This window comes from Orycteropus afer, unplaced genomic scaffold (genome assembly GCF_000298275.1).
Source record: "Orycteropus afer afer isolate SDZICR_OR568_19922 unplaced genomic scaffold, OryAfe1.0 scaffold00015, whole genome shotgun sequence".
NCBI classification, from domain to species: domain Eukaryota; kingdom Metazoa; phylum Chordata; class Mammalia; order Tubulidentata; family Orycteropodidae; genus Orycteropus; species Orycteropus afer.
Genome location: NW_006921602.1, coordinates 21,433,718 through 21,451,921, shown reverse-complemented (window position 1 = coordinate 21,451,921; position 18,204 = coordinate 21,433,718). Strand labels below are relative to the sequence as shown.

Here is an 18,204-nt window from a genome sequence, read left to right as displayed (position 1 = left end):
TACTATTTCTGAATCTCCAGGAGTGAGACTAGATATTTGTATTTTCAAAAAGCATTTACATAATAATGTGGATGCAACCACTTGGCTAAGAACTGGAATCAGCAGACAGATACAAATGCCCAGGAAAGTGGTGTGTGCCATCTTGGGCCAATGAGTAGACTGTTGTGATCACAGCCATTGCTGTGTCTATAGGTGTCTCCTGTATTCATTTTATTCATAGGCTCAGCACACATTTAAGCACCTGCTGACCTACTGTTTCATTGTAGGGAGAAAAGGAGCAATTAGAAGAGGCCCTTGTGCATGCCAGAAAGGAAGGAAAGGAAGCCATGACAGCTCAAAGGAGCCTGGAGGGTGCACTAGAGGATGCTCAGGTAAACAGCTCAGGCAGCTTCCTTTATTCCCTCTTAAACACAGCCCTTCCGTGGAAGAAAGATGAGGCAATCTGCTTCCATAAAGATTTATAGCCTTGCAAACCCTATGGGGCAGTTCTACTCTGTCCTATAGAGTCACTATGAATTGGAATTGACTTGATGATGGGTACAGGAAGCCCAGAGAAGCAAAATCACAGGAACTTAAAAAAAAAAAAAAAAAAGTTTCCCTCTTACTAGTTCTTTTTCACCTACAAAACCTTCAAACTACTATCCTAGACCATAGGATCTCAACTGGGGGCAATTGTGCCCCCCCTTCCAATCTCTCCAAGCATTTGGAAACTCTGGCTGATGCAAACTGTTAACACACTGAATTGCTAACCAAAAAGCTGGTCATTAAGTCTGCTCAGAGGCATCTTGGTAGGAAGGTGCTGTTGATCTACTTCCAAAAAATCAGCCATTGAAAACCCCACGGAGCACAGTTCTACACTGACACACATAGGGTTGCCATGAGTCTAAATCAACATGATGGCAAATGGTTCTGGTTTAGGGGACATTTAGTAATGCCTAGAGATATTTTTGATTATCACTACTGGATTAGGGGTGCTAGTGGCATCTAGTGGGGGAAAGGCCAGGTGAGCTGCTCCACAGCCTACAGTGCCCAAGACAGCCCACCCAACAAAGAATTATTCATCCCAAAATGTCAATCACACCAAGGTTGAGAAACCTTGCTCTAGACATTTAAGAAATTGACAACTTTACCAAGATAGAATTTGAATTATGTGAGGAGGCCAGCAGAATTGGTCCCCAAGGCAGCATGGAGTTGGCTTTCTGGCAGAAGTCAATTTCCCTTCTCCTCTGGGCAAAAACATTACAGAGAGTGAGTCCTTCAAAATGGCTATTAAAAGGAGAGGCAGGAAGTAGTTTTGTTGAAACTAGATAGCTATCTCTATTAAGAATCAGCTTGTTCTTAGAAAATTAGATTTTCACATTTGAAGGTTAGAAAGATTATTTGAAGTGTATTCTTAAAAAAAAAAAAAAAAAAAAAAAACCAACCCTGAATGGAATTTCTAAATTGACTTGCATAATGCCCTAAGCATGGTCCAAGTCTGTCCTTTCTACCTGCCCTCTCTGGTTTTAAAGGACCCTCTCCCTTGAGTCCCTCAGGTGAATTTCTGAGGCCATAAAAGCCAGTGTTTTTGAGGACTAAGAGGAAAGTTGTTAAAGTTTTCCATTAGAGAGCCACTTGTGTGAGTGGGTGGGGGAGGGAGAGAAAGGTTGAGGAACAGTAAAAGTGTTAAGAACTGAGAAGCAGTCAGAATTCAGATTTTTTAAATTAGGGCTCTTCTTTTCAATATGCAGCTTCATCTCCTAGGTGTGCAGGAGAGGAAGCCCATGCTTATACTAGGATTCACACAGGTCAGCCATAACCTAGGCTGACGATTTCCTCTATTTCTTCTCCCTGGCCATACCCCTTTTGCCCAGATTTTGATAAAGCACTTATTTTGTTTGCTTATAAATTTTATTGTTGTAAAAATACGTAACAAAAAGTTTGCCATCTTAACCATTTTTTAAAAATTTTATTGTGAGGAAATAAAAATTTAAAAAGCATTTGCCACTTCACCCATTATTAAGTATATAATTCAAAGGCATTAATTACTTTCACCACATTGTACTGTCATAACCACTATCCATTTCCGAAAATTTTCTATCACCCCAAAGAGAAACTTAGGACCCTTTAAGCAATAACTCCCCATTTCTGCCTCCCCCACCACCTGGTAACCACAAATAACCTTTGTATACACTTAAAACTCTTGTTTTCTTCTTTGTTGTCTGACTGCTCCAACTTTGGATTTCTTTTTCTTTAATTCTAGATCTTTTTTTTACAAACTCTTGATTGGTGATTTTATATAGACACCAATTTCACTGTGCTGCACTTTAAGGCTTGTGATAGCTACTGGTACCCAATCCAGCTGTCAAAATGCTAGGTTTAAATTTGGGAGCTGTTTGGGGTCAGAAAGAAAGGAGAAACATTTGTACCACAGAGACAGAATTCTGCATCTTCACATCATGTCCACATCAAGCACTGGGTGCAGCAATTATAGTCTCTCATCCTTTGTCATCCTTTGATCAGACAATAAAGGTTCCCACTTATGGAAGCAGTTCACCAGCTGTGAAACTGCAGCTAATATTTAATTCAGCGTATAGAACAGATAGATGATGGCTTCAAGGCGTAAAATCTTAATGTAATCCCCACCTACACCCACCCCTCAGATTTCCTTCCTTGCCTTGGAAATTATCTCTGATGTGTGACTTTTGTTGAGGCCTGTTCTCTCAGCTGTGTAGAGATGGTGAGAACATGTCATGCTGTGTGTGGCCATGCTAACCACTGGCAATACAATTTGGCAAGAATTTGAAATGGGCTCTGACAATCTTGCCATCTTTATCTGAATTCTCTGTTCTCAAAAGTTGTTGATGTTGTTATTAGCTGCTGCGGCATTGTCTGTCGAGTTGGCGACCCCATATACAAAGGAATGGAATGCTGCCTGGTCCTGCACCATCCTAATGCCATGAAAAGCCCACAGTTATTGTAGAAGAAACACATTGTTTTCTCTGAAATTCAGGAACCAGATAATCAGATCCTTTCGTTCAATAACTCTGCATGCCTCTCTTCCTACAGCTGACAGTCAAAAGGGAGCTTAACCCTTGGATGAGGAAGAAAGCATAATTGGTATTTATTTATTTTCCCCCACACAATCATTTTACAATTCAACATCTTTGTACATTTAGCATTCTATTCATCTTCATGTGTAATAAATCTACTATCTCTTTACATATAACTGCAGACCATAGTGAATTTATGTCTAATTACCATGATTTGGTCAAAAAGTGGCAGACAGTCCATAAAGAAGCCGGTGTAGTGTGTAAGGCACTTGACTGCTAACCAGAAGGCAGGCAGTTCAAACCCACCATCCACTCCTCGGAAGGAAGGCTGGGCAATTTACTTCCATAGTGATATCGCCTCGGAAACTCAAGGAGGGGTTGCTATGAGTCGGGTCCAACTTGATGGCACATAACAACAATAACAATTACCACTTAGTTTAGGATTGGGATACTATCTGAGAGTACTTGAAATGCATTTAAGGCAAAGATGCCTGTGATTCCCTTTAGATTCTGCAGATGAGAAGATGAAGGTACCTTTGCTGGAGAAGTCACGATTCTTTCATTCAATGATTGATAGTAGTATATATTCTTTATCCCTTCACCTCCCACCATATTGGATTTTTGTAAATTGAAACAACAGAGGAAAAGGGCCCCATGTTTCCACAGTTGCAATCCAGTTATTGTGTTCGGGGCTCCGAGAAAACCAGCCTCCTCCTGATCAAGCCATTCATTCCTTTGAGCCCCTAGAATCGTTTGCAACCTGGTTGGATTCATACGGTTTGGTCTGGGTCTTGCTTGGTCATATAATAAAAGATTCTGCATCCACTGACAGATAATGGTTCCCAAATTCAGGGACAGCATACATTGTGTCTTGAATTTTCTGATATGATACACTTCTCCTAAATTTTTGTACTGTTATCAATGGACTTGTATCATTTGTCTTAGAAATAGATTTGCTGTAGCTACAGAACATCTCACTCCTAACAATGCCCACATGAAGGGTTAAAAAAAAAAAAAGCCCAAATTGCCAACTTTACCTCTTTACGTGAGTTTGGGGCATGTTTTCTCAACAATGACTTACTGAAACCTATTTCTTGAATATTCGTAGGGGCAGAACTTTTTTCTAAAACACTGTTTCTCATACTTTAGAATATATTAGAATTATCTGGATAACTTCTAAATTTGAGGGCCACACTCTAAGGAAAATTGCGATTAAAATGGAAAAGGGTTACATTTACATTTTAAATAAGGGCTACCTAGTCCACATGCCCCTGGTGATTCTGACAAAAGTTTTCAGACCACTTTTGGGGATATGTATTAATTTTCAACCACTGAGTTTTTGTTTTTGTTTTTTAATTAAATCATATGCCCAGTGTTGAACCTGGGTTTGCAACATACCCAGATAGAAAATCTATCCTTTGCTTTTATAGTCTTAAAATAGAAACAATACTTTGACATAGAAGCAACCATACAAGAAATATTAAAAAAATAATTTAGCAAAACTATGTTTCAAAGCAAATGTGTGTGTGTGTGTGTGTGTGTGTGTGTTGAGGGAGAAGGTGGTAGTAGCCAGGCACCAGGCCCAGAGCAGTGAGTCTGTGGTGTTCTCAGTGCATAAGAGGGCCAGGTGGAAGCCCTTCCTGAGCAAAGGGTAAGGCAGAAATTCACAAACCATAGGGAGGTTGAAGGAAGATTGGCTTGTGTGCTGACATGGATTGCCTGGGATTGGGATCCAAGAGGAGAGATAAGAGATTGGCAGGATCCATAGGGGAAAGAATTGAGTTGCATCCTGAAAGTTTCACAGTCAGCTATTGTTTGTCCTCTATATTTGTTGTTTTTCAAGCATTTTTGAGTTATGTGATCCTGAGAGTTTTCTCCTATACAGCAGATCATTAATAACATAACTCCTCGTCCTTAGCCTGTTTCCCTTTTCCCACCCCTACACCCACCCCCCACAAAAAAACCTCATTGCTGTGGAGTAGATTCTGACTCATAGTGACCCTAGAGGAAAGAATAGAACTGCTCCAAGGGTTTCTAAGGCTGTAATCTTTATGGAAGCAGACGGCCACATCTTTCTCCTGCAGAGCGACTGGTGGGTCCAAACTGCCAACCTTTTGGTTAGCAGCTGAGAGCTTAACCACAATACTAGCAGAGCCCTTCTTTCTCCCTCTACCACTAAATAAACCACCAACAGAAATCCCGGAGGTCAACCCTTCTACTGATGTGTGCCCAGCTGTGGCTGTGGTGGGATACACACCTGCTAATAGCCCCCACGCTGAACCTCTGATTACCTTCCTTTTACCACCTTTTTTTCCCCAACCACTTTTGTTGACCTTGGTTCCCTGCAGCAACTAACTTCAGCAGCCCGCCTGTGTTGGCTGGCTCTCAAAGCACAGTCTACTGATCAGAACAGAGGCTGGAAGGCCTCCATAGGAGTTTTTTTTTTTTTTTTCTGGTCCTAAGCTCACGTGTTTGGCGGAGCAGAGCTATTCCTGTGCAAACCAGAAGTGCTGAAAGTCATTTGGGGCTGTTTTCAAAATGTCTGCGTTATTGCAGGTGGCAGCAGTTTGTAAACAGTTAAGCACTGTACAAATATGAAATCATTATTTTTATGTGGCCTCAATAGGGAGACAGGATCTAATAGAGTCTCCACAGTAACTGTACTAACCCACATCAGACTTCAGCCTCTGATAACATTTCCTAGATGATCTAGTCTGTGTTTGGATAATGTTCCCCTGCTCTCAGCTATGCTCCTTCTTGATAACCTTCACACTGGTAACCCCAACATTTACTTGTTTAAAGAAGCTACCTTCCTAACCTATTTTAAGATTTTGTTTTGGAATTGCATATTGTTTATATGAAGGGCTTCTTCTGTCTGTGTAACTTTGTGAGGTGAGATATTCAGGGGAGCCCAGGGAAAATACCTCACCCAAAATGATTTCATTTTATAGTATGTATTCTGTGCTGCTTCTCCAAATAATCATACATATGCACTTTTTCTGGGAGCTCTGGTAGCATAGTGCCTAGCACTTGACTGCTAACCAGAAGGCTGGTGGTTCAAACCCACCAGCCACTCCTTGGAAGGAAGGTTGGGCAATCTAGTTCCATAGTGATACTGCCTCAGAAACCCAAGAAGGGGTCACTATGAGTTGGGGCTGACTTGACAGCACATAACAACAACAACAACAACAACACTTTTTCTAACTAGTGTTTCTTCCATTTAACATTATTTTCTATTCGTCAAAGGAGCTCTGGTGGTGCAGTAGTTAAGCACTGGGCCGCTAACAGAAAGGTTAGTGGTTCAAACCCACCAGCCACACCATGGGAGAAAGATGTGGTAGTGTTCTCCTATGAAGATGACAGCCTTGGAAACTCAGTGGAGCAGTTCTGTGCTACCCTCCACTATCATTATGTAGCAGAATTGACTCAGTTGCAATGAGTTTGGTTTTGGTTTTCTATTCATCAATATGTGGGGCTTCCCAAGTTCCTTTTCCTCTGTATCTGAGTCCAACCCACGGATTCTGTTGATTACAACTCCTTCCCCACAAGTGGACTCTTGGCTTGTGGGACATGGTTCTCTTCCCATATGGATTCATTTTTAGCTATTTCAAGAACCATTTGCAGAGCAGATTAAATTCTAGACTATAAGTGCAATGCTATATAGCATAGGATATATTGCCAAGAGAGTTTAAACTACTTGCTTAGGAGTCAACTCCAACTCATGGCCATCCCATGTGTGTCAGGGTATAACTATGCTCCTTAAGGTTTTCAGTGGTTAATTTTTTGTAAATAGATTGTCAGGTCTTTTTCTGAGGCACCTGTGAATGAACTTGAATGCCAATTTTTTGGTTTACAGCTGAGCACATTAATCATTTGCACCACCCAGGGATCCCATCTCAATTTTTGAGCATGAAAATTCAGAATTTCAGTCACTCTCCTGAATTGCCCTGGTGATTTAATGGGTAAGACATTTGGCTGCTAACCAGAAGGTTGGTGGTGCAAACTCAGCAGCTGCTCTATGGTAGGAAGATGAGATGATCTTTACTTCCATAAAAATTTGCAGCCTTGGAATCCCAATGGGGATCACTATGGGTCGGAATCAACTCAATGACAGTGGGTTTTTGGTTCTCCTGAATTGCCAGCACCAACAGCCTTGACTGTTGTCTGTATTTCTGTGATACACCCTTTGTCTTCTCCTTCATTCCTATATATGTTTTTGGTCAAGTCAACTGTCCTTTCCTGTCCTTGAATTTCAGAACCAACAATGTTCTTGTGTCTCTGTGATGGCTTTATTTTGATTTTTCTGTCTGTCACTGATGTAACAGTTCTGGTTGCTTTGTGGTGTGGCTGTGAAATTCTCTCTGCCACCTGTTCCTGTGGCTGACCTGATAGGTAGGTGACAGCACTGTCCTTTCCATATAGAGAAATCTGAGTTGGGCCACTCAGGAGCAGAAGCAGTTGTCTGAGAAACTAAAAGATGAGACTGAACAGAAGGAGCAATTGAGGAGGCTGAAGAATGAAATGGAGAATGAACGATGGCACCTCGACAAGACCATCGAGAAACTTCAGAAGGAGGTAGGGGAAGTGAATAAGGGGTAGGTGGAGGGCATAGCCTTTTTGCTAGGACCCAACCCCCTTTGAGGGTTTGATGAAAGCTTAGGAAGCATGCAGTTATGTCTAAATGCAATACTAGGTATATGTGTCAGGGATTTGCTGATCCCCTGAAACAGCTCTTTGAACTTTTTGAGATTCCCAGATACAGAGAATCCAGCCTAGAAGAAATAAATGCTAACACCCTCAGGATTCTGGCTCAGTTTCTTTAAAAACTAGTTGAAGTTATCTGGCATATAAGTGTAGACTTAACAAATGTTCCTCAAGTCAGAGTCTAAGTATTCATGGCTTAAGAGTTGGTATCTATCTTTCTTGTCCAGTGTGTAAAGGACAGATTCATAGCCCAGTAGTTGCTGCTTCTCTGCTCTGGTCCACCCTCAGATACCCAGAAGGGAAAAAGCACAAAGCTGATGTGCTCCATGCATTCTAGGAGCTGACAATAGTGACTGCCAATTTTTGACACCTATACTGTGTGCCAGTCACTTTACTAGCTATTTTGTATCTACGTAGAATTCTGTCTGTATCTGTAGATTGTTATTATTCTGACAACAGCCCTACAAGATAGATATTATGGTTTTAGTCTTTCCAATGAGTATATCACCAAGGCCAAGAAAGATTAAGTACATGCCCCAGTCAACATAGCTGGTAAGTAAAAAAAACATCAGGGTTATAAACTCTGGACTGTGTATCTAGCTCCAAAGATGTGCTCATTCACTCCTCCATATTGCTTCTAACTCACAGGTGCTCAGACATAGGTAGCTCATGACCAGGTGCTTTGCGAAGCCTTTGGAAAGGCTATAGAAGACAGGGAGAGAAAGAGATGCATTCTGTACTTAAATGGATCCCAAACCTCTCCCAGATAGAGCATCTTAGGTGGGCTCACACCTGTGCCACTTCTTCTAGATGGCCGATATTGTTGAAGCATCCCGCACGTCAACGCTGGAGCTCCAGAACCAGCTGGATGAGTACAAGGAGAAGAATCGCAGGGAGCTGGCAGAAATGCAAAGGCAGTTGAAGGAGAAAACCCTGGAGGCAGAAAAGTCCCGTCTGACAGCCATGAAAATTCAGGATGAGGTAATGCCTGGCTACCTAAGTGCCTGGGTCTACTGCTTATTCAAAGAATCCTTTGAGATTGCTTTGAAACTCTTCTGTGAAGGGTTTGGGAGTAGATTCTCAAAATAGGTTCTGTGCTAAATTCTTCACTGTTAACACTCTGGATGGTTATATGGGGAGATGGCATTCTAAGACATAGAGAACCATTGAACACTGAGGTGAAATTGATATACCTTTACATTTACATTTTCTTGATTAGTCCAAAATTTCTGCTTAACGTATTTAGTAACCCAAAAGGGCAACATTTGCTCAAAACCAAAGATGAGAAAGCAGGAAGGGACAGGGAAATGTGATGACTGGAAATGGGGAACCCAGGGAGGAAAAAGGGGAGAGTACTGACACATTGGAGGGATTGCAGCCAATGTTATGGAACAATTGTGTATGAATTATTGATTGGAAAACTTAACTATGTATGCTCCCATCTAAAGCACAAGAAAATGTTTTTTTAAAAAAAGTTTAGCTACCATTTATAGAGCATCAGTTGTGTGCCCACCTGTCCAAAAGATTTATAGGCATTAATATTTTAATTTAATCTTAGAACAGGGAGTGTGGTAACTGACTGTTTTTTGCCATTCATTTTTTATAAGAGAGATTTTTATTGGAGTGGTGAGTGATGGTCAAGGATTTTATAACAATAGTTTTATAACCAAAAGAAATCCTCAAGAATTTATGAATACTTAAGTTTTTTAAGTGTATTCTTGGTTTTACATTTAAGAACAATGGGGCAAAGTATCCAAATGTTTAACAACAAAAACAACAACAGTTGCCATGGAGTTGGTTCTGACTCATGGCGAACCCATGTGTGTCTGCGTAGAAATGTGCTCCACAGGGTTTTCAGTGGTGGAGTTTTTCACAAGCAGATTGCCAAGCCGTTCTTCTGCAATGCCAATGGGTTGATTGAAACCTCCAAGCATTTGGTTAGTAGCTGAGCCTTGTTCACTGCACCACCCAGGGACAACCCAAATCTTAGGATCCTTAAATCTTAACTCCCTAAAAAGCTAAGAAAAATAAAGGGAACATTTTTGATGCTTTTAATGAAAAACTGAAGGCTCTAGAATGTAGGTACAGCATACACTGATTTCTTCAGCTATGCCTCTTACTAGGAGCTCTGGTGGCATAGTAGATAAGGCATTTTGCCCCAGAAGGTCAGTGATTCAAACCCACCAGTTGCTTCATGGAAGGAAGGTGGGGCGATCTACTTCTGTAAAGATTTACAGCGTCAGAAACCCAGTGGTGGTCATGATGAATTGGAATCAACTCAATGTCAGTGAGTTTGGTTTGGTTTTGATTTATGACTCTTACTAGCTAGGGGACCTTAGAACAGTTTACTCCAGTTATCTGAGCATCCATTTCTACTTCTTTAAAAGTATACAAAATGATTTAATAAATGAGATAACATGTGAGACTAAGACTATGTAGCAGAAGGTCTTTATATCTTGAACACTTAATTAAGGTTAACTTCTCTTCTTCTGGTGGCATAGTGATTATTATAGCATTTGATTGCTAACCAAAAGGTCAGTGGTTCTAACCAACCAGTGACTCCACAGGAGAAATATGAGGCAGTCTGCTTTTGTAAAGATTTACAGCCTTGGAAACCCTATGGGGCAATTTCTACTCTGTTCTGTAGGGTTGCTATGAGTTAGAATCAACTTGATGGCAATGGGTTTCATTTTTCTGTTTTTCCTTCTTCAGTTCTGAAGCATTTTTTTAAAAAAAGTGTTTTTATTTTTTCTAAATTTTAAACAGTGTCAAGACCACTAAGATTCCACAGGAAAACAACTTCTTTACAAAACAAACTTTTTATGTCTTTGATGATCAAAGAAAAGTCACCCATGAGTCAGTACTAAAACTGTCTAAGAGAACAATGGATATTTATTACAGACTTCTGGAACACTTCTGAAGGAACCCTGATAACAGATCCCCTGACTCAGGTTACAGGGTACAGGATTCAAAGTAGTAATTGGAATTAGCACATTCACATCACAATTCTTTTTGGCATTACAAAAATAATAAATCATTTTTATTTCTATAGCAAAGGCGTGGAGAGATTCAGAAATTTGCCAGAACACCAATAAGCACTTGGTGTTCTGTTCTGATTAAAAAAAAAAATCAATGTCACAGTGACCCCTGCAAAGTGCTTCCCACTGCTTTTTGTATAACACTGTCATCCTAGAATCTTTGGGTTGCGAGGAACCTTAGAGATCCTCTAGTTAGATAAGTACTGAGGGCCAGAGAAATTAGTTGAGGGCCAGCGAGATTAGTAAAGACCAAATTTGTTAATGTTGTTGTGTTGTTGTTATGTGCCATGGAGTTGACCTGACTCATAGCGACCCCTCCATGGGTTTCCTAGGCGGTATCACTACGGAAGTAGATTGCCTAACCTCCTTCCAAGGAGTGGCTAGGGGGTTTGATCCGTCTGCCTTCTGGTTAGCAGTCAAGTGCCTTAGACACTACACCACCAGAGCTAATAAAAGAGCAATAATTCGAAAAAGGTTTCTTCACAATGAAAACAAAGATGGCTTTTCCTAGATTTTCTTAGTGGCATAGCCCTGTAAGAAACTGTTTTTCTTTGGCAGAAATAGATACCTCATCACTGAAGGGAAACTGGTCAGACATATCCCTTGATCAAACTACTGAAATCATGAAGTTGTTTACAACAGCAGTGAATTAACAAGCCAAGGTCATTCTGGATCCTTGAAAAACTCAAATTCAACTCTGTTCACAACCCCATGTATGGGTTGAGCTGAGTTAGAGCTCAGTTAAAAAAAAAAAAATCTTTAAGGGTTCCAACTTAAACCCTGTAGTATTATTTTGATTTGAAATAAACAGATACGTTAAACTTTTCTCACTCGTCTGCCTAAACTAGCCTAACCTATTGGATCTCCAAAGAAGCACTATTTCTGAGGCTTCCTCAACTTTTATGTGAAAATCACCCCATAAAGGTGATAACTAAATGGATTTTGCCACTTTCATATACTGCTTAAAGGGAATAATCCCCGGTATTCCTAAAAATGTAGTTTCATCCATTACCTTTTATCATCTCCAGGACTGTAGGAAGACAGAACAAAGCAGACAGCCTTGGGCTTCACCGAATCCATTCTCACAGATGTTTAAGGAATACCCATCATGTGCCTGAGTTGGCTGGGCTTCTCAGGCAGATTCTAGGGAATTGGATCAAAGCTCTTTTGTCTGAGATACTTTATTTAAAACTATTAGTTCACTGCCACCTTGTGGAAGAAAAAACACTGTAAATTATGACAGCAGTTACATCATTTTCTTCTACAGAGCAGTGCTTTTCACCTAAAATGCATTTGTACATTGTTTAGTTTTGTGCCTGTGGGTTGCTTTGGAGTCATTAATTTACTTTTTCTTTCCCCTGAATTTTACACCTTTCTTTAGGTGATGCTGATACAGATGGACAATAAATCACACTATGGGAAGCCCTTATCTAGTTCATTGGCTTTCAAGTGTTTCTTAACCATCACCCATAGTAAGAAATACATACTACATTGTGACCCAATAATATATAAATCCATAAAATATATATTAAAAATGTCACAAAGTAATATTTGCTTATATTCTTCTTCTTCATTTTTTTTCCCTCTGTTCTATTTAATTATAAAAATTCTGGTCAATATCTGCTAAACAGAATTTAAAACCCAATAGGTTGCTACTTGCAATTGGAAAATGCTGATCTCATCCAACCCCTTCTTTTTATAGAGAAGGAAACTGAGGTCCAGAGGGAGGTGGGATTTGCTCAAGGTCTTCTGATCTCCAGTATGGAGCAGGGGATCTTCTCTCCTTAAGGGTCAGTCTGTATACTGTCTGTTAGGATCTTATCTGAGAAAACCACCCCAACTCCTTCTCATTCCAGATGCGCCTGATGGAGGAAGAATTACGAGACTACCAGAGATCTCAGGATGAAGCTGTCACGAAAAGGCAGCTTCTGGAGCAGACACTGAAGGACCTGGAGTATGAACTGGAGGCCAAGAGTCACCTCAAAGATGACCGCAGCAGACTTGTCAAGCAGATGGAGGTTTGTGGGCCAAATAAGTGAGAGCTGGGTGAGCCTTTGGAAAACGAGTGTGGGACATGAGTGGGCAGCCTCTCTGCTTATACCTGTCTTTGGAAATCTTCAGTTTTTATTTTTTTGAACAGGCAGATGTTAGTAATATCATTTCTTGATTTGGGAAGAAACTGGTAGATTATAGACTCACTGGACATTAGAGCCAAAAGGAGTGGTGGAAATAATTTAGTCCAATGTCTTCCTTGTATTGAGAAGGAAGCAAAACTGAGTCCCAAAGAGGATAGAAGATTCTCTGTAAGAGCACATAGACAGCATGTGTTCTGCTTGTTGCTTTGGAAGCGCTTCCAACCATAAAGGAGACAAAACTGCTGCATATCTGTTGTTAACTGCCATCGAGTCAACCCATTCTCGTGGTGATCCCATGCACAGTGAAAAAAGAGGCTGCCCAGTCCTGCACCATCCCCATGATTGGTTGTGTATTGCACCATGTGATCCCTAAGGTTTTCATTGGCTGCTTCTCAGAGGTAGATTGCCAGGCCTTTCTTTCTAGTCTTAGTCTGGAAGCTCCTCTGAAACCTAGTAAGCATCATAGCAACACACAACCCTCCATTGACAGGTGGGTGTTGCACGTAAGGTGTACTGGCTGGGAATTGAACCTGGATCTCCCTCATGGAAGGCGCAGATTCTACCACTGAACCACCACTTCCTTGCTGCATGGTAGAGAGTAGCCCAAACTGCCTAAATCCTAGGCACAGTCAGTGCTCATTTGCCCACCATATACTCCATTCTTGTTTCCTATTTCTGAGGCCCCCACCTTTTTTTCCCTCAAAGCTGATGGGAAACTCTGGCTTAATTTATTTTTGTATGCAGAGTACACAGCCCAAGACAGTATTTCATAAAGACTCAGTGGAGTCACTAGATAGGAGTGACCTATTGCAAAATGAAAACAGAACACATTAGAAAAACGTTAATGAAGGAATGGAATCTAAATATGAACAGTCTACTGGTAGTGACAGGAAGAACCTTAAAGTCAGTTCACCTGCACTTAGAGTAGTCCTCAAGAAATAAACCAACTCAGCACCTGAAACATCTACAAACACACCACACTCCCTCCCAACCCCTCACACACACAAACAGGATTTTGAGAGGGAAGGACCTAAAAAATAAGTCTTACACATACTGGAGAAGTGAAAATTGTCAAGGTTTTGATAAAAGACAGACAGCGCTCAAGGCCAGTGAGAGATGGCTTGAATGTAAAGTCAAAGGAATTCCTGATTCAGCTTTGCAAATAAATAGCAATAACTTTTAAAAACCTCCAGGGGACTTAGTTGCAGTTTATATCTAGGGAGTGATGTTTCAACCATTAAAGATTTTATTAGACAGACCCCTTTTAAAGACTAGAATAACTGGGTTACAGTTTTCTTATTCTTTTGTAGGATTGCTACACATTTTGTAATTGCTTCTGATCTCTTTAGGGGAGATCATTTTAAGGCAAGTTAAGGTCAATCATAGTCTAGAAACTGGATTATTCTAGGGCTCACACCATCTGGTTAAAAGTGAGTTAAGAAGCCCTGGGGTAAAACCTCTGTCCTGGAACACCCCTGAACACTCCTGCTAGATTCTGAATGTATGAATTTTACACAGGAGAGCCCTGTGAAGAGGTGCTACTATCTGAAGACTGGGTTGTTAGCTCATCGCTTTCTAGAACACTCTGAATAAAAAGAGCATTTCCTTTTGCTGACTTAAGGTCTAAAAGCAGTGGCATGGCTAAGCTTTATTTGCCCCTATCCAATATTTTAGGTATTTCTCCATTAATTCTAAAAATGAATAGCTCTCAAGGCTCACCCCTGTGAAAAGCACTTGAGGGTTATTTCCCCCTCTAAGAGGGAACTCTGGTGGCACAGTGGTTAAAGTACTTGGCTGTTGACTGAAAGAGAAGTGGTTCAAACCCCCCAGCCACTCCTCAGGAGAAAGATGAGGCAGTCTGCTTCTGTAAAGATTACAGCTTTGGAAACCCAATGGGGCAGTTCTACTCTGTTCTATAGGGTAGCTGTGAGGTAGAATTGACTCCATGGCAATGCGGCCCCACTCCTAAGGGGACAGTATGCAACAGCTGGCAGGACTGCTGTGATATAACTGTGTCTTGCCTCTTCCTTTGTTAGCACTTAATTTCAGATGGACATTTTCTGTAAACTCAAAAACTCCAGTGGCTACTGTACATATATACAACATGTGTAGAGCCTTAGTGATGTTTGACTGTAGTGAAGCCAGCCTTGGAGGAATCGGGAACCACTAAAAAACAGGTAGCTTCTGTGCAGGGTCCAGACCCATGTTCTCACTTGGTCTTTGGGACTCTCTGCTCCTGGGAGAGAGCAATGCAGCTTCCCTATAGTTTTCTAGCTCTAATGGGGAAGACCATTCACAGACATTTAGTCATTCACGTGAGTTCTGTGAGTTTTATTTTTGGTTCTTACAGAGGCATCCGTAGCCTGTCAGTCAGCAGCGGCCGCTGCAAAAACAATATTTAAATGCACATGCCACAGACGTTTAATAATTCACAATGCCAATTGCTGTCTAGAACCTATAGCTCTGAGTTAACCCTAAACTTGGGACAAATGGATTGTTGACTACAGAGGAGTACCACATGCACAAGCCCTATAACCTAGTAGTTCCGGGCAGAGTGGTTTGTGTTAGAAGTCTCTTCCTTCATGCACAAAGCTACTTTGAAATATGTATTCCTTAACACTCAGTGATGTTGAGTTAGGAGAAAGGAAGATGCACATTATAATTCTTCTGCGTTGATTGATTTAGCAGCATTGTCCAGAACTATTACTATGTTAAAGGGGCCTTGGTGGTGCAATGGTTAAGCTTTTGGCTGCTAACTGAAAGTTGGTGGCTCCAACCTACCAACTGCTTCATGGGAGAAAAGATCTGGTGATGTGCTCCCACAAAGATTAGAAACAAAACCAAACTCACTGCCGTCAAGTACCAACTCATAGCAACCCCCGTTGGGTTTCCAAGGCTGTAAATCTTTATGGAAGCAGAATGGCTGGTGGGTTCAGACCACAACTTTTTGGTTAGCAGCCAAAGATTACGACCTAGGAAACCCTAAGGGGCAGTTCTACTCTGTCATAGAGGGTTGCTGTGATGGCACACAGCAATGACAGTATCACTATGTTAATATGATGCAGGTTTAGTGCAGTACAGAGTGTATAGGGTTCCTTAGAAGAAAGAGGCAAGTGCAATAGACTTACAAATTTTACTCTTACAAGATTCTTGGAAACCCAAGCAGGAGCGAGGTCAAACATTTTCCTGGACATGAAGCATTTAGAGAAATGTGACTTGGATGATATCTCAGCCCCTGCATTGTCTTTGAACAGGTAGCTGGCTTAGGTAGATCTGTTTACGCTTCTAGATTCATAGAAGGGAAAAAAGCTTGAAGGAAAAATGCGAAAATATCTTTAGTGTTTACGTTAGTGTTTAGGGTAATGTTTTTTCTTTCATATAGTTTATAAATTTTCTGTAATATGTACTATTATATTGTACAGTGTCAAAAAGGGATAAAATACATAATTTTATTTAAAAGGTCTGCGTTAGGTAGTGTACAAAATAGGCACATACTTTTGCCAAATCCTGCTAATACTAAGCTCTCTTGGAGTTTTCTTTGCACACATCAGTCCTTGCTCCTAATCTGGGTCATTGAAAGTTATGTGGGCTTTGTTTGTGACTTCTTTCTTAGGACAAGATGTCTCAATTAGAAATGGAATTGGAAGAAGAAAGGAACAACTCAGATTTGCTGTCTGAGAGGATCTCTCGGAGCAGGGAACAGGTACTGTACTATAGTTGAATGATGAATGGGTTGTGCTTAATGAAAAAGGAAGTGTGAAAGGTTAAACCTGAGGATTCAGCCAGAGGAGGGAGATAGTTCATGCCATTTGGAAAATGATGAACAATTGAGTAGTCTTCACCTTAATAAACCAATGGGTAGGAGGTATAATAAATAATATATTTTGGTCCTGAGAGTGAAGGAAATCTAACTCTTGGTTCCATCTTTCTTCACCACTTGTCTGTTCCAGGGATGTACTAAAAGCATTCCTCTGGAGGGACTGCAGCTTGAAGTTTAGAAGAAGGACCTTCATGAAAGTCAAAAGTTAGGATAAATATCCTAACCTTTACATTTGAACCCTAATTGGTTCTCATTGCGATTTATCTTTTCTAACTTCATTCGCAGATACACATCTATTTTGTTAGGAGTTCCAGCTAGTTTGGCTAAGTAGGCAAATTAAGAAAGGACATTTCAGGATCTGCTAACATTCATGATAACAGAAAAGGTGACCATGACTTAGTTTTGCTGATGCTTCTTGTGAATTAGGCAAGGAGCAATGGTGGCAAAATACGTTATCCTGTCAGTAACCAGGCAGTAAAAATAGACTTCCAGTCCCATGTTTTAAACCAAAAACAAAATGTGGGAGAATGTGGTTGCCTTCTTGGCACTAAGAGAACTGGTCATTTACATATGGTCCCAGGATGGCCCTGGGACCTCTTCTCTTTCTTCTCAACTAAAGCCTTTGATCATGAAGAGTAGAACTGCTCTCCATTCTGTGGGGTGGCTGTGATATGGTCAAGGTTGAAAATATTTCCACTGAGTCAAGCAAGCACTTGAAGTAAGCCCAGGAAGGAAGTTAAGGTAACTGACTTGTTCTCCTGGAAAGAGCACTGGCTTGCGAGTCCTGGTCTTGGCTCCTACTTCAACTCCTGGTAGCTCCAGAAAAGTCACAATGTCTTGAGTTCAGCCTCTAAATCTATAAGCATGACAATATTGACTGAGGAGATTTCTAAATTATACTATGAGAACTTTTTATAAAACCAGAAACATCTGATTTACCATTTTAGTTTCTCCATTTTCTCCCTGTATCTGAATTATATGCACAAAAAGATGAACTCCACTAATGTTGATATCCTCTTTCCACCTATTAGCTCCATTTCTTTCTTCTATTCTTACTGTCTTTTCATTGTATTTTCTGAGGTAGGCAGGGAGGGTAGAGCCTGGTGTTTGTTATAAGTGGAAAAATTGAGCATCATGTTCAGATTGATATGGGAATTGGTAAAAACAACAGCAACAATAAAACAAAAAAAAGCCTTGAGATTAAATGATGTCTCCTGGTTGAATCTTTAGGGCCTTTCTTCTTGCATTTGCTGCCTCCTGATTTGTGAGGGAGGGTAGAAAAATAGGTTTATCAGACACCTGCCTCACAGAAGGACATTTGATTCTCATTCAAATTTGATGTTAATATGAGACTTATTTTTTGCCTTTTATAATGAAGGCAGCCCCCTGCATTAAGGAGAAGTCCCTGGGTATAAAAAGATGGGCCTTGCTTCTGAAACTGTTTCAGTCTAGTTGTGTTAACCTCTAGGGTCATG

At 40.7% G+C, this 18,204-nt stretch overlaps 1 protein-coding gene across 1 annotated transcript in view; it reads left to right on the top strand.

Moving 5' to 3' along the window:
• CGNL1 (cingulin like 1) overlaps nt 1-18,204 on the top strand; it is a 166,551-nt gene that overhangs the window by 130,102 nt on the left and 18,245 nt on the right. Inside the window, exons 9-13 of the mRNA XM_007958511.2 lie at nt 267-371; nt 7,455-7,607; nt 8,547-8,717; nt 12,631-12,792; nt 16,523-16,612. Coding sequence (XP_007956702.1) covers nt 267-371; nt 7,455-7,607; nt 8,547-8,717; nt 12,631-12,792; nt 16,523-16,612 — 681 coding nt within the window. The remainder of the gene's footprint in view (nt 1-266; nt 372-7,454; nt 7,608-8,546; nt 8,718-12,630; nt 12,793-16,522; nt 16,613-18,204) is intronic.